This window comes from Tursiops truncatus, chromosome 6, assembly GCF_011762595.2.
Source record: "Tursiops truncatus isolate mTurTru1 chromosome 6, mTurTru1.mat.Y, whole genome shotgun sequence".
Classification (NCBI taxonomy): Eukaryota; Metazoa; Chordata; class Mammalia; order Artiodactyla; family Delphinidae; genus Tursiops; species Tursiops truncatus.
The window spans coordinates 9,252,733-9,266,963 of record NC_047039.1 but is presented as its reverse complement, the minus strand read 5'-3'; the positions used below and the strand labels follow the sequence as shown (position 1 = coordinate 9,266,963).

The window sequence follows — 14,231 nt, the reverse complement described above, 5'->3', positions numbered from 1 at the left end:
ATCCACTCCTCTGTCAATGGACATTTGCATAACATCCTTGAAATGACAAAATTATAGAAAGGGAGAACAGCTTAGTGGTTGCCAGGGCTTAAGGAGGGTTTAGGGGTAGAAGGAAGTGGATATAGCATTAAAAGGGCAACATAAGGGATCCTTGTGACGAAGGACATGTTCTGTGTATTGACTGCATCAATGTTAATACCCCAATTGTGCTATTGTACTGTATGTAGTTCTACAAGATGGTATCATCGGGGGAAACATGTAAAGGGTACATGGGATCTCTCTGTATTATTTCTTTCAACTGCACGTGAATCTACAGTTATATCAAACTTAAAAAAACAAAGAGAAGACAAAGCTTCCCAATAGCAATGGTTAAACGAAGATCTCAGATCCTAGCCATGCCACAGACTTAGGGAGTAGCCAATTCATACTGGAGCAGGAGACAAAGGGCTCCAATGTCAATTGAAAAGGGGAGGGCTTCCCTGGTGGCGCAGTGGTTGAGAGTCCGCCTGCAGATGCAGGGGACACGGGTTCGCGCCCCGGTCCGGGAAGATCCCACATGCTGCGGAGCGGCTGGGCCCGTGAGCCATGGCCGCTGAGCCTGCGCGTCCGGAGCCTGTACTCTGCAATGGGAGAGGCCACAACAGTGAGAGGCCCGCGTATGGCAAAAAAAAGAAAAAAAAAAGAAAAAAGAAAAGGGGAAAACAACATTTAATAGTATGATTGGAAAGGGAGAGCATTCCAGGGAGAATTGGGGGAAAATCACGGAGGCTTGAAAAAGTATCTTGTGTTCAGGGAACTTTCAATATTTCAGAAGCCAGTGATAACAAGGGTTGAGTGTGGAGAGGTGAGCAGAGCAGGTCACTAGGGCAGGGTTGCCACGCGTGGGAGACTAGAGGTTGTCCCAGGCTGCTCACCCTCATCAGTATTCACACCTATCCTTTCAGTCTTTTTCATTCATCACCATCCCATATTCAAATGGCCAAAACCAACTGCAGCAACACTTGAAACAATCAAGTGTCATCTTTGATGACATTTTCTGTCCCCTTTGCTTCAATGGCTGGATCTACCATCTGGAGTCGAGGATTTTTGCTCCAATCCCTCCCCTATCAAAATGTACTTTAATGAAAGCTGCTAAAATTAATCATCTATTACTTGAGTGCTATAAATAAATGTGCTGTTATCGTTTTAAGCCTTTTTTAAGAAAAAAATTGTGAAGTGAAAAGCTTTGCTTTCTGTTTAGAAAGCTTTCTATTGCTGAGAATAAGCTGAGAGTGATCCAGGCAAGGGAAGTTTTCTGAAATTATATAATATTATCATCACTTAAATCCAGGTAAGCCAGGCAGAAAGTCCCCTAGGGTTTAAAAATAATTGCCTTTAAAAATAAAATCACACTTTTAAACTTAGCAAACTTGAATAAAACACATAATCACATAATGAAGGGAAATTATAATTTTATGATGGAAACATTTAAATATGTTCAAAGTAATAGCAATAAGATCATGCTGTACTTAAAATACAAATTAAAATCAAATCAATTGAATTTTGTGGTTTACTTTTTCCAGCGCTTTTCCTGTTTGTAATCCCCTAAGGTTACACTATGAAAAAACAAAGTTCAACTTAAAAAAAATAAGTGACACCGTCCAGCAAACTATAAAATCAAATATGTCCCAAGCTAGCAATGCAATACTTCTTGTGAAGGACCAGCAAGCATCTGAGAAACAGGCATTGCAATGCTGCACAGTTTTCTTATCTTTCTTCTCAACTCCAGCAGAAATTTTGTCTTATTCATGGCTGGATTCCCAGTGCCTAGCACAGTGCTTGGCATGAAGAGCACTCAACAAATGTTTGCCAAAGAGCTGAACCTTCCAAGGAAGCTGGAAACTGCCTGTCAGTTACAGTAGCCCTAGAGGAGGGGACATCCGAGAGAGACCTTGACGGAGGCTGCCTTGGAGGGGGGTTAAGAGCTGGCAGCCAGGGAGTTCCCTGGTGGTCCAGTGGTTAGGACTTCGCCTTCCAGTGCAGTGGGTGTGGGTTCAATCCCTGGTAGGGGAGCTAAGACCCACATGCTTCGTGACCAAAGGACCAAGACATAAAGCAAAAGCAATATTGTAACAAATTCAATAAAGACTTTAAAAATGGTCCACATCAAAAAAAAAATCTTAAAAAAAAAGAAAAGAGAGAGAGCTGGCAGCCAGCTGGGCTGTTGGGCAATTTGGTTATGGGGATGCCAAGCTGACTTGGATAACAACCTGAGCAACTTTCTTTAAAGATCTTATTTTATGGGGGTGGGGAGGCAGCAGTTTTAGGTTCATAGCAAAATTGAGAGGAAGATACAGAGATTTTCCATATACCCCCTGTCCCACACATGCACATCTCCCATACCATCAACGTCCCCATCAGAGCGGTACATGTGTTGTAACTGATGAACCTACATTGACACATCACAATGACCCAAAGTCCATAGTTTATGTTAGCGTTCATTCTTGGTGTCGTCCATTCTATGGTCAAGTGTATAATGATATGCGCCATCACGAATACTATCACACAGAGCGTTTTCACAGTCCTGGGCTACTTTCCAGGGTATTATCTTGAACCCATCTTGACCCATGACACTTGCCTGAAAATCTTATTTCACTCCATAGCATCTTAGACCTCTAGAGCCAGAAAGAAATGTATAAAAATATTTAATTGCAACTGTTTCACAGATGAGAAAACATGGTTATTTTAATCATCGATCATTCTCTTCACTATCTGAATGGATCCGAAGCAGTGTAATAACTTCGTAGCTCTTTCACACATATTCAATCATTTCATTCTCTCCACTATCCTGTAAGATGGGCTGGGCAGGTCTCACTCGCCCCGTTTAACAGATGAGAAAACAGGGATTTCGAATTTAAGTGGTTTGCCTGAGGTCCAGGAGGTAGTGGGGCCAGGCTGGAAGCCAGGTCATCTGCTTCTCACCCAAAATGGACAGAAGTGATCACGCGGTGTGAATAACACAGCAGTGAACTTAGGAGGCTCTGTGGTCAGTATGTGGTCAGTATGTTTCTAACCAGACAAGTCTCTGGCTACCAGCCTTAGTCTTTGGAAGAAAGTTCCCCTTAGGTGGGCTGTCATCAGTCCCAAGTCCTTGCTAGCTGAGGCCAGACCCTCCTTTGAGACATCCTTTCTTTCTTCCCAAAAGGAAGAGAAAAACAATTAAGACTCTGTGTGTGAAAGGACATGAATTTACAGCTGCCCCTCTGGAGTCCCAGCAGTCCGAGAAGGGAATCTCTGTTTCCTGAGTTTACAAATAATGTTTGTAGTACATAAGGCTAAAGTAATAATACTAATACATTTCTGGCACTTACTACATAGCATTTACCCTATGCCAAGTGATGTATAGATTTTAAAAATGTCATTGCCAGTAATCTTGGGAAGTAGCTGGTATTATCTCCATTTTAACGACGCAGAAACTGAGGCTTACAAGTTACTGGTCCAAGCACAGTTCTCTCCCTGTTATGTAAGGAAATGACAATCAACATATTAATAGGCTTTTTATACCATTCATGCCACCGTACGGTGAAGAAAATGATAGAGACAGCACTTACGGAAGGAGCTCTTTGAGTGGCAATCCTACTGATTTGGTTCTTGCCCCGTGACCTTGAAGTAGAACGCGCGCAAAGAAAAGCACACACCCCCAGAAACCAGACAGGCGTTAAGGGCAGTGTTTCGTACTGGAAAGGGTGGTTTGGGTTTTGGCACCACGCTTACTGGGTGTCCTTGAGCTCCAAGCTCTCTGTTAATTCCGCTCCGTATATCCCTCTGCTTGGCGATGTGTCCCACAGTCAACATAAACTCCCCTTGAACATGATTTCATCGTTATCTTCCCCTGCACTTTACCCCATGACCTTGGAACTAGGACTCACCACCCGTGTCCAGGGGCACCAGTCCCCAGATGGTGTCCGTTTCAACGCACCCCCCTGCCTCCTGACCGTCTTGTGCCCTGGTTGAGGTCCTCATCACTCCCATCTCCTCTTAACTAGTCCCCCCACCTCCTGCCTAATTCCTTTCCGATCAGTTCCCCCCACTCACTCTTCCTGTCAAATTCTTATTCATCCTTCAAACAAAATGCAGTTGATCCTGTTTGTTTGCACTGTTGTCTCCCTCCCTAGACCATAAGGTCTTGTATCCCAAGTGCCTAACAGTTAGTTTTTCCTCCTTGAAGATGTGTTCGGTGGAAGTGAGCAGATCTCTTCTGACTTTCCATTTTCTAATTATAAAATGAGAATCAAAATACCTACCTCACAGAAATGTGGGATGAAGGGGTGGATGAGAAAGTAAAGTCAGGGGACCAACGCCGGGCCTCGGACATCATGTCCGGGAAGTGTTGATTCTCCTCCTTCCCATTAGGTCCCATTCCCGGTCCTGTTGATGACCATGGAAAAGGAGGCCATCTCTCCGCTGAGAAGGAAAGATCTCTTGAACAATTATAGCTCCCCAGAGGGAAAGAACATGTGCTTTGGCATCAGGAAGACCTGGTTCCAACTTTGGCCCCAACACCATGTAACCCTGAGTAAGCCCTTCATCCTCCTTAAGCTTCATTTTCCCTGTATTAAAATGGACAAAAGGAAGCCATATATGTGTGAGGGACACGGTGGGGACTTGGTACATACTTTCCATATAAATAGATAATCATCTGGGTCATAGACCCGTGTGATTCCACCCTGGAGGGGTCACATAGTCGGAAAAGCTTAGCTCACTTGCCCCCTGCAAAACACCCACAGCAAAGAATTAAAAAGAGACATCCTTCTCCCTCACGCCTCCAGAAGAACATCAAAGGAGACCCAGTTCAGGGCTTCCCTGGTGGTGCAGTGGTTGAGAGTCCGCCTGCCGATGCAGGGGACACAGGTTCGTGCCCCGGTCCGGGAAAATCCCACATGCCGCGGAGCGGCTGGGCCCGCGAGCCATGGCCGCTGAGCCTGCGCGTCCAGAGCCTGTGCTCCGCAAGGGGAGAGGCCACAACAGTGAGAGGCCTGTGTACCGCAAAAAAAAAAGGAGACCCAGTTCACATCCACAGGCCTAACAGCACTCCTCGCATCCTCTTTTCATTCCTTCCCTTTACAGCTCTGTCCAGAGCCTCTGATTTAAGACCCGCTAATCTGGTCCCCACTCTTCCTCAGCCTGGGTCCTCCGTGTTCCGGCTCCTTCTCTGTGTGCTGTGCATGGAGCGTGTGCATGGCCACGCTCTACATACCACGGTTCCTGGGGCCAGGCTGAGTGCTGCACATGCCCCGCGTGCAGCCACGATAGGGTGGGTGTTGATCTGCGATGATGTGATTCCCCTTGGCGTCCCGGAGTCAGGAGGTCCATGAACCCTCTTCCATGAGCGAGCTGTGCTCTGCCTCACGTGGACAGTTTCAAATGGGACTCGCTGCTGATCTGTGTTCTCTGTCCACAGGGTGACAGCGGGGGTCCTCTCGTCTGTACCACAGAATCTGGCAAGAAGTGGTACCAGGTGGGCATCATCAGCTGGGGAAGGAGTTGTGGACAGAAGAACGTTCCAGGAATATACACCTTGTTAGAAAACTACCACTCCTGGATCAAGAAGGTGACTGAGTTAGAGGGAAGGCCCTTTAGTGCTGAGAAAACGGTAGCCTCTCCCAGACAAAAATCCAAGAGCTCTCAGGCTCCAGAATTCCCGGGGCTCTGGTTGCTGCTCTGCCCTGCATGGTGTTTTAGGCTAGTTTTCTACAAATAATAAAATAGATGCTATTCTTTTTTTTATTTATTTATTTTTATTTTTGGCTGTGTTGGGTCTTCGTTTCTGTGCGGGGGCTTTCTCTAGTTGCCGCGAGCGGGGGCCACTCTTCATCGTGGTGCGCGGGCCTCTCACTGTCGCGGCCTCTCTTGTTGCGGAGCACAGGCTCCGGACGCGCAGGCTCAGCGGCCATGGCTCACGGGCCCAGCCGCTCCGCGGCATGTGGGATCCTCCCGGACCGGTGCGTGAACCCGTGTCCCCCGCATCGGCAGGCGGACTCTCAACCACTGTGCCCCCAGGGAAGCCCTAAATTGGTGAACTTTGAACAAGCAGATTGTCCTCCATAATGTGGGTGGGCCTCATCCAATTAGTTGAAGTCCTGAAAAGAACAAAAAGCCCAGCCTCCTCAAGCAAGAGGGCGTGTCTCCAGCAGACTGCCCGTGGATTTCATCTGCACTTTTGCCTCTCCTGGCTCTCCACCTGCCCCTCAGCTCTCCTGGGCGTTGAGCCTGCCAGCCCACACTGCAGATTTGAACTCCCTAATCACATGATCCAATTCCTCATAACAAATACACCCACCCAGACACACACACACACACACACACACACACCCAGACACACACACACACACACACACACACACACACACACACACACACAGCCTTACACCTTTCTCTGGAGAGCTCTGACTAATACCGATTTTAGGACCGAGAGTGGTTCTCGAGAAACAAAATCTTAAAGATGAATTTTCTGAATTGGTGCTGTGATTTCTAGAATTAGCTCTCTAGTCAGATTAGATTGAAAGACACTAATGACTCTATTTCCGGTAGTAAAAAGAGCACTGGCAGTCCATGGAGTGACGGGGCAAGAGAGACAAGCAAAGTATCACCACTGGAAACTCCTAATCCAACACTCGTAAGAAGCTAGGATCTGGGTGACCATGTGTATGATACTTGCAAACATTTTTTTCAAACTGATGAGTATAATGAGATTGGCGGGTTGCTCGTAATGTTACTGGACAAAGTGGGGAAAGAAAAGTTTGAGCTCGGGGATTCGAATTCCTAGCTCAAGGGCCCGTAAATGACCTGAAAGCTTCTATGTCTGCCCTGAACGAGACCCTTACCCGCTGTAGCCACAGGGCTGAGAGGCTGAAAATCAGACCCGCAGTCTCCCCCTGTGACTGACTGAATTACGATGCGAGTTGAACTCCCAGCCTCCCAGGGTGTCTCCTGCTAAACCCAGGCCACGGGCTGGGAAGGAAGGGGATCCTGCAAGTTGGAATGGGGGTGTGTGGGAAGACCCTGATGGAGCTGGGGAACTTGAACCCTAAATTCTGATGCGTCTCCTCTGCCAGCGGCAGCAGTCTCTCTGTCCCCAGGAGAAGCGGCCTCTCCACCCCCGCCCGTCCCAGGGGGTTAACCCTGCGTTACCTGCGGAAAGGGTAATGACTGCCCCTGAGGCAGCTGACAAGCAAGACATTGCTGGTTCTCCCCAGTGACGACCCCACCACCGCTCTTGGCGTCTAGACCTCTGAGCAGACTCAAGTTCCAGCAGCCCCTAAAGTGAGGTACAAAGCGTGACCCGTGAGGAGGTGCACTACCCTCCGCATTTTCTAACTCCTGCAGATAGACACCCGGGCCACACGTGTGGGGATGGGTATTAAGGCTGTGGGATAAATCGTGGAAGGAACGGAAAGTTGGATCGGGTGGCATTTATTGCCACGGGCTCACTAAGCAGGGATTCTGCATCTAACTTTGCATCTTGGGGAGGAAGGAAGGGCTCTAACAGTTTGCTTCGCTGCTTGACTGAAATATGGCCAAAAGGAGACCCACAGTGAGTGAACTAGAATTGCCAGACCTGCTTTGGTTTAATGTAGAGAAAGGGATTCCATGACTTAGGGGGACGGGAATGTTCGAGTGAGTTTGTCATTTGAAACTCACCCACCCTGGGAAGGACCAGAAGGCATGCCTTTCACCACGACTGTGAGAGATAAACTTGAGAGGGAAGCCCTGGCATCCCTGGCTCTTCTCTGTGGGCCAGACTTCAGAGAGGGAACTGCAGTCACGGAATTGGGACACGTAACCACAATGAGAGTGATTGGGCCCGTGGTGGCAGGGACCAGAGGTGGCACTCAAGCCCCGAAGGCAAGGAGGGAATGGTCCCTGTGACTGACAGCAGGGTCAGTGCCGCAATCAGAATGTCCTGACTCCTGCAGACCATGGCTGGCTAGCTCGTCGTGGGGTTCCTAGAAGTGGAATAGACAGGAAGCCTACTAATTCTTAACGTGTTCTGTGTAAGCAGAAAATAGGTCAAGTGAACAAGAGTCTGACTTGAATGATTAAAACAAGAGTCATGGCTTGTTAATTCTCAGACTGGAGCCACTTTATAGACTCAGAACCCCTTGAATGAAGGACCCTAGTACACTATGGAATATTTATGCTGTTAATCACTCTCCCAGCCTTCCCCAAAAGGACCCACGGGCTTTTGCCAACTGTGCATTGGGGAAGAGGAAATAATCAGACCTTTTAGGGACTACTGGACGCTGACTCTGAACTCACTGGTTCCCTTCTCTGCGGAGTAAGAGATATTATGATGGGAAAGGCCAAGTGGAAGCAACTAGAACTGCCCCTACCTAGGAAAATAGTCAACCACAGAAGCAGCCCTGCATTCCTGGAGGGATTGCAGACATTAGTGCAATCATCAAGTACTTAAAAAACCCAAGGGCGGTGATTCCCACCACATCCCCAATTCAGCTCTCCCATCTGGCCTCGGCCGAAGACAGTCGGGTCTTTGAGAATGACAGAGGATTATTGTAAGCTTGCCAAGGTGGCGACTCCAATTCCAGCTGCTGTATCAGATGTGATTTCATTGCTTGAGTGAAGTGACACATCTCTTCCAGTATCCGCTATGCAGCTCTTGATCTGAAAGAATGCCTGTTTCTGCATTCCTGTCCGTGAGATCCACCAGAAGCAGTTTGTTCTCTGCTGACAAGGCCAGCATTACACCTTTACTGTCCCACCTCAGGTGGATATCAACTCTCCGGGCCTATGTCATAGTTTAGTTCGCAGGGATCTTGATCACAAGACCCCATTCACTTGCACACGATAGCGCACTGGTGCATTACACTTATGACGTAATGCTGACTGGACCTAGTGAGCAAGAAGTAGCACCTGGGCTTCCCTGGTGGCGCAGTGGTTGAGAGTCCGCCTGCCGATGCAGGGGACACGGGTTCGTGCCCCGGTCCGGGAAGATCCCACATGCCGTGGAGCGGCTGGGCCCGTGAGCCGTGGCCGCTGAGCCTGCGCGTCCGGAGCCTGTGCTCCGCAACGGGAGAGGCCACAACAGGGAGAGGCCCGCGTACCGCAAAAAAATAAAAATTAAAAAAAAAAGCCTGGGGGTGGGAAATAAACCCAACAAGATTCAGGGGTCTTCCACCTCGGTGAAATTTCTAGGGGTCCAGCGGGGTGGGGCATGTGGAGTTTTTCCTTCTAACCCTGGAGGCAACTTCATTTTGGCCGCGAGGGAGGAAAGGGAGAGAGTGAGAGCAGATCAGAAGCCAGGGAAGGAGGCGAGGGGCGCGGCAGCCAGGCGGCGGCGGAGATGGAGTCGATGGGGAGGGGTAGGTGAGGAAGTGTCCGTGTTTCCTGCCGTCTCTGCCATCCATCATCCTCTCCCGGAGCGGAAATCAATATTCCTCTCTCTTGTTCTCTCCCCAAATGTTCTGAATTTAGAAAAGAAAGAGCAAACCCTGACAAATGCATATTGTTTTCCAAATATAAACGCCGCACCGCTTCCGCCCCCGCGCAGATGTCACCCCCTCTTCCCGGCTGCCGGGGTGTCGGTGTCGCCGGCCTGGGCGCTCTGCCACGACCGCTGTGGGCGCAGATGGAGCCCATGAAGTGGACTGCTGGCCGCCACTCGAGGTCACCTGGTTTCCTAAGAAGCAGATTCTCGGCAGTTTCTCACAGGAGGAGCATTTGCAACTCACAGCTCTGCTGGCATCCTTTCCCCATCCCTCCCCGCCCGAACACGGCTCGCTCGTTTGCAAAGTAACTGTGAAACCTTTTACCCCTCCTGTTGAAAAGCACCTTCTCACCCATCCCTTTTGCCTGTAGAGGTAGCAGGGCAGAGAGGACCACTCCCACTGCTCAGATGAGGAAGCCGAGGCTCAGAGAAGGGAAGGCGTTCACTCGGACTGAACAGTGCTAAGAATGTGGATGGGGGCAGGGGGGTGATGCCGAAAGCTCAGCTTCTCTGTGCGCCAGTGCTGAATCAGATCTCGGAGACAGAGTTTTGGGTGAAGTAGAAAAGAACAGCTTTATTACTTTGCCAGGCAAAAGGGGACACAGTGGGCTCCTAAATCGAAAAACTATGTGTCCCCACCCAGGAGGATGTGATGAGGAGTTTTATAACAGTACTTCAAGGGCGGGGTTGCTGACAAGATGAGGGTGTGTGCAGGGTCTCAGCTGGTCCGTCTCCTACTCGTGATGGGCTTCTCTGGTCCCTTTAATCTCGCCTCAGGTGGTTCCTTGATTAGCAACTGTTCGAATCTGCCCTTTGGAACTCAGGGAAGGTCATGGAGGCTGGAGTCTTGCTTACAAGAAACGGGGGACAAAAAGAAGCCTCCGTGCCCAGGCCCCACTCGGTTTCGGGGTAGACATGTTGGAGCCCCCAGGGCACCCCAGGAGCCCAAGTGGCCTGGCTTCTAATTCTACTGCTCCCTTGCTGCTGAAGTCCGGAATGTCTCAGATTCCCTGGCCTCCAGGCTCCCCGAGGAGCAGGCAGAACACACACCATGGAACCCTCCTTGTTAACAAAGGCTGCCATGTGCGTAATGCTTCCCACACGTCAACCGCCCTTGTAAATACTCTTATACGTATTAAGATCCTGTTGCTGAAATCTCGGCTTCTGTACACCCGTGCCAAATAGAAATACGGAGACAGAATTGAGGAGGAAAGCAAAAGAATAGCTTTATTTCTTTGCCAGGCAAAGAGGGAACACAGCAGGCTAGCACCTCCAAAAACTGTGCCCCCCTTGGAGAAGCTTTATAGTAATGGTTCAAAGAAGGTGTGATCAGCTTGTGGACATTCTTCTGATTGGTTGGTGGTGAGGTAATTGGGAGTTGGCATCGTCAACCTTCTGCTTCCAACTGTCCTGGGTTCTACATGCTTGTGGGAAGCATATCATCATTAACTGTTAACTTTTCCCACCTGGAGGGGGTATCTGCAAAACAGCTCATAGATATTGTTGTGTCCATTGATGGGGAACCAGGACCCTGCCCCAAGGCGGCACTATTGTTTCTCTTGACTGCTCCTCCCTTGTCTCCCATCCCTTCCCTTCCCTGATTAACAACTGCTTGAATCTGCCCACTGGAACTCAGGGAAGGTCATGGAGGCTGAATGAAGCCTATTTCCTGTAATCAAGAAATGGGGGACACAGAAAGGCTTTGTGCCCAGGAGCCCCACGGGGCCCTGCTCAGTGTCAATCCCCCTCAGTCAGAGTAACCCTATGAAATAGGTACTACCACTGGGCCTTGTTTACAGACTGAGGAAACCAAGGCCCAAGGTCACAGGGCTCTGAGGAGGTGGGGCTGTATTCACGCCAAACCAGTCTGGTCTAGATGGAGGTGGACTGAGCCCTTGGGCCACCCTGCCTCTGGACACTGTCCAAGGCAAGGACACTGACCCACAGGTCTGATACCTGGGTTCAGGTATCACTCACTCTTTGAGGAATTTGGTCACACTTGTTCAAATTTTGTGTCCTCCTTGGTCAAAGGAATCTCTAGAGAAAGTTACAGAGTAAAAACCCATGATTTCTCGTTTGTATGCATGTAGCGAGAGCACCTCAGCTCTTTATCCTGGATCCTGGAAGAGCAATGGAACAGGGGAGGAGGCTCCTCCTTCTCCTCTAGACTGAGGTTCTTCCACGGGGAACATGGAAGCCATCCGTCAATAAGCCACTCAGTCAACACACATTCATTAAGCACCTACAGTGCCCCTAGGTCCGGGCATATCACTATGATCGGGTAGGCATGGTGAATGTCTCTCTGGAGCTTGCACTGTGGTAGGGAAGCCAGCATGGGACAGGAAATGACAGAGTGACAAATCTCACTGAAGGGAAGCCCAGTGTTCAATGTCGCTAACGTTCTACAATTCCTGTAGCACTCCAGAAGTCTCTGTGCTTTAAGCTGTTTGCGGTCTGCAGTCATCTCTTCGAGCAAGGTTAACGATGGAAGTGGTTAGCTTGGATTGCTGGGGTGAGCAGGGTAATGGGGACATAAGCAAACCTGTGGACAGTGAAAGGACTGAATAATCTACATAAGAAAGGGCATGTGGTCACGTGGAGAAGAAAAGATGAAGATGGGGCACAGGTATCTAACCTGGAGACCAGGGCTTCCTGCCGCCTTTAGAGATAGCTGGTCCCCTGCACTTATCCCACGGACAATACAGGATGACAGGCTTTTTACAATAACATTCAACCAACATTTGATGAGAACAGAGGAAGTGCCGGCACTTGCTAAACAAAGAACAAGATAGACAAGGTCTCTGAGCTACTCACCATCAAAGCTTTGTGTAACGCAAAAAAAAAAAAAAAAACAAAAACACAGGGCTGCCTTGAGGCCAGCCTCAGCTGCTGTTGCATTCGGAATAAATACAGATCCCAGTCCAGAAACTCTGAGGTGCATCAGAGGTCTTTACTGGAAGTTTTCTTGAAGAGATAACACTGGGTTCACATCAAAACTTGCCACCAGGCGTCTAGTAGCAGCTCTCTTTCCCCAAATGCACGTTTCACAGCAGCTGCTCAAATTCATCCCTCCGCCCTTTCGAATTCCCAGTCTCCCTGGTCTTCGTCCCCACTCCTGCCTGTCCCGTGGGCAAAAGACCTTCCGCACCCTCTTCTCCTCCTCCCAAGTATCTCATCCCCTCTCTTACGCATTTCACTGGAGATTCTTTCATTTCCTTCAAGTCCACTTTTGCACATGTGTCCCTGGCCAACGTCACAAAAGCCAAATACAGCAATCCCGGCTCCCGGTCTGTCTTCCAGGTCTCCTTCTCATCCTCTCTCTGGTTGGGGTATTCACTCCCTCGTTCTTCAGTCCCCAGTTTCTTCTTTCTCCATCCTCTCTTGATCCATAGATGGGGGACTCACTCAGTGTCCTGCCTTCAACCAGGAATACGTCCCACCTCTAGCAACCTGATTTGCATTTCTCTCAGCAGAATCAACCAGCTCTTCCTTGATGATTCCAGCAAGCCCAGTCCCTTGGCTGTAGTTTCTCCAGACAGTAGGTAGGGAGGGTGGAAATCTCATTCATCCATTTTCTGCTAAACCTTTTCGTTTATCTTTACTCCCAACTCCTAAAACTCAACTGACTACACACACTGTCTTACTCACAAAAAGTACTCCACCTTCACTGGACCTGTTTCTGTTATGGGACCCGCATCATTCTCTTTTGGCCAGACCTGAAACCTTAGAGCTGATGTTCTGCACCGGTGTCCAGGGCAAAGACTCAGACTCATGGATGACCTAATAGAGGGCTGTAAAACTCCTTGAAATTGTATACACTCACAAAACTAAAGACCACATATTGGGACTGAGAGGAAATATTTGCAAACACATATGTCAGACAGAGGACTTCTATCCAGAATATATAAAGAATCCTTGCAACTCAACTCAATTTAAAATTGGGCAAAAGATTTAACAGGCACTTTACAAAAGATTTACGAGTGATCAATAGCACATGAAAAGATGTTCAACTTTAGTCATCAGAGGAATGCAAATTAAAACCACAAGGAGATACCACTATGTATTCACTAGAACAGCTAAAATTTCAGGCTGGTAGTACCAAGTGTTGACAAGGATATAGAGAAACTGGATTTCTCATACAAGGCCGATGGAATTGTAAAATGATACAAGAGATATGGGAGCGTGTGTATGTGTATAGCTGATTCACTTTGTTATAGAGCAGAAACTAACACACCATTGTAAAGCAATTATACTCCAATAAAGATGTTAAAGAAAAAAAGAAGACAGTTTGGTAATTTCTTAAAAAGTTTCACATATACCTACCTTATGACCCAGCCATTCAATTTCTACATATTTATCCAAGAGAAATGAAAGCCCATGTTCACACAGAGACTTTGTTTCAGAATGTTTATAGCAGCCTTATTTGTAACAGCAAAAGCTGGAAACAACCCACATGTTTATCATCAACTACTGAAAGGATAAAAACGGTGTGGTATGTCCATGCAGTGGAGTACTGTTCAGCAATAAAAGGGGCAAACTACTGATGCATGCAACCACAGGGATAAATCCCAAATCATTATGCTGAGTAAAACAAAGACCAAAAAACGTGCATACTGTATGATTCTACTCGTATAAAATTCTAGAAAACGCAAAGTCATCTATATAGTGACAGAAAGCAGATCGGTGGTTGTCTGGGGGTCAGAAGTAAGGGAGAAAGTGGATCTTGAGGAGGCCCACGAAACCTTTT

At 48.3% G+C, this 14,231-nt stretch overlaps 1 protein-coding gene across 5 annotated transcripts in view; it reads left to right on the top strand.

Moving 5' to 3' along the window:
* Positions 1–13,765, top strand: part of PRSS55 (serine protease 55) — a 162,443-nt gene extending 148,678 nt beyond the window's left edge. For 3 of the 5 annotated variants that reach the window (XM_073805777.1, XM_073805776.1, XM_019941382.3), the window contains 2 exons: positions 5,441–5,590; positions 9,548–13,765. In XM_073805777.1, coding sequence (XP_073661878.1) covers positions 5,441–5,590; positions 9,548–9,793 — 396 coding nt within the window. In that variant the 3' untranslated portion in view covers positions 9,794–13,765. Of the gene's footprint in view, positions 1–4,392; positions 4,556–5,440; positions 5,591–9,471 lie in introns of those variants that run through there. The other 2 variants (XM_033857576.2, XM_019941383.3) reach the window with 2 other exon arrangements.
* Positions 13,766–14,231: the final 466 nt, after the last annotated feature.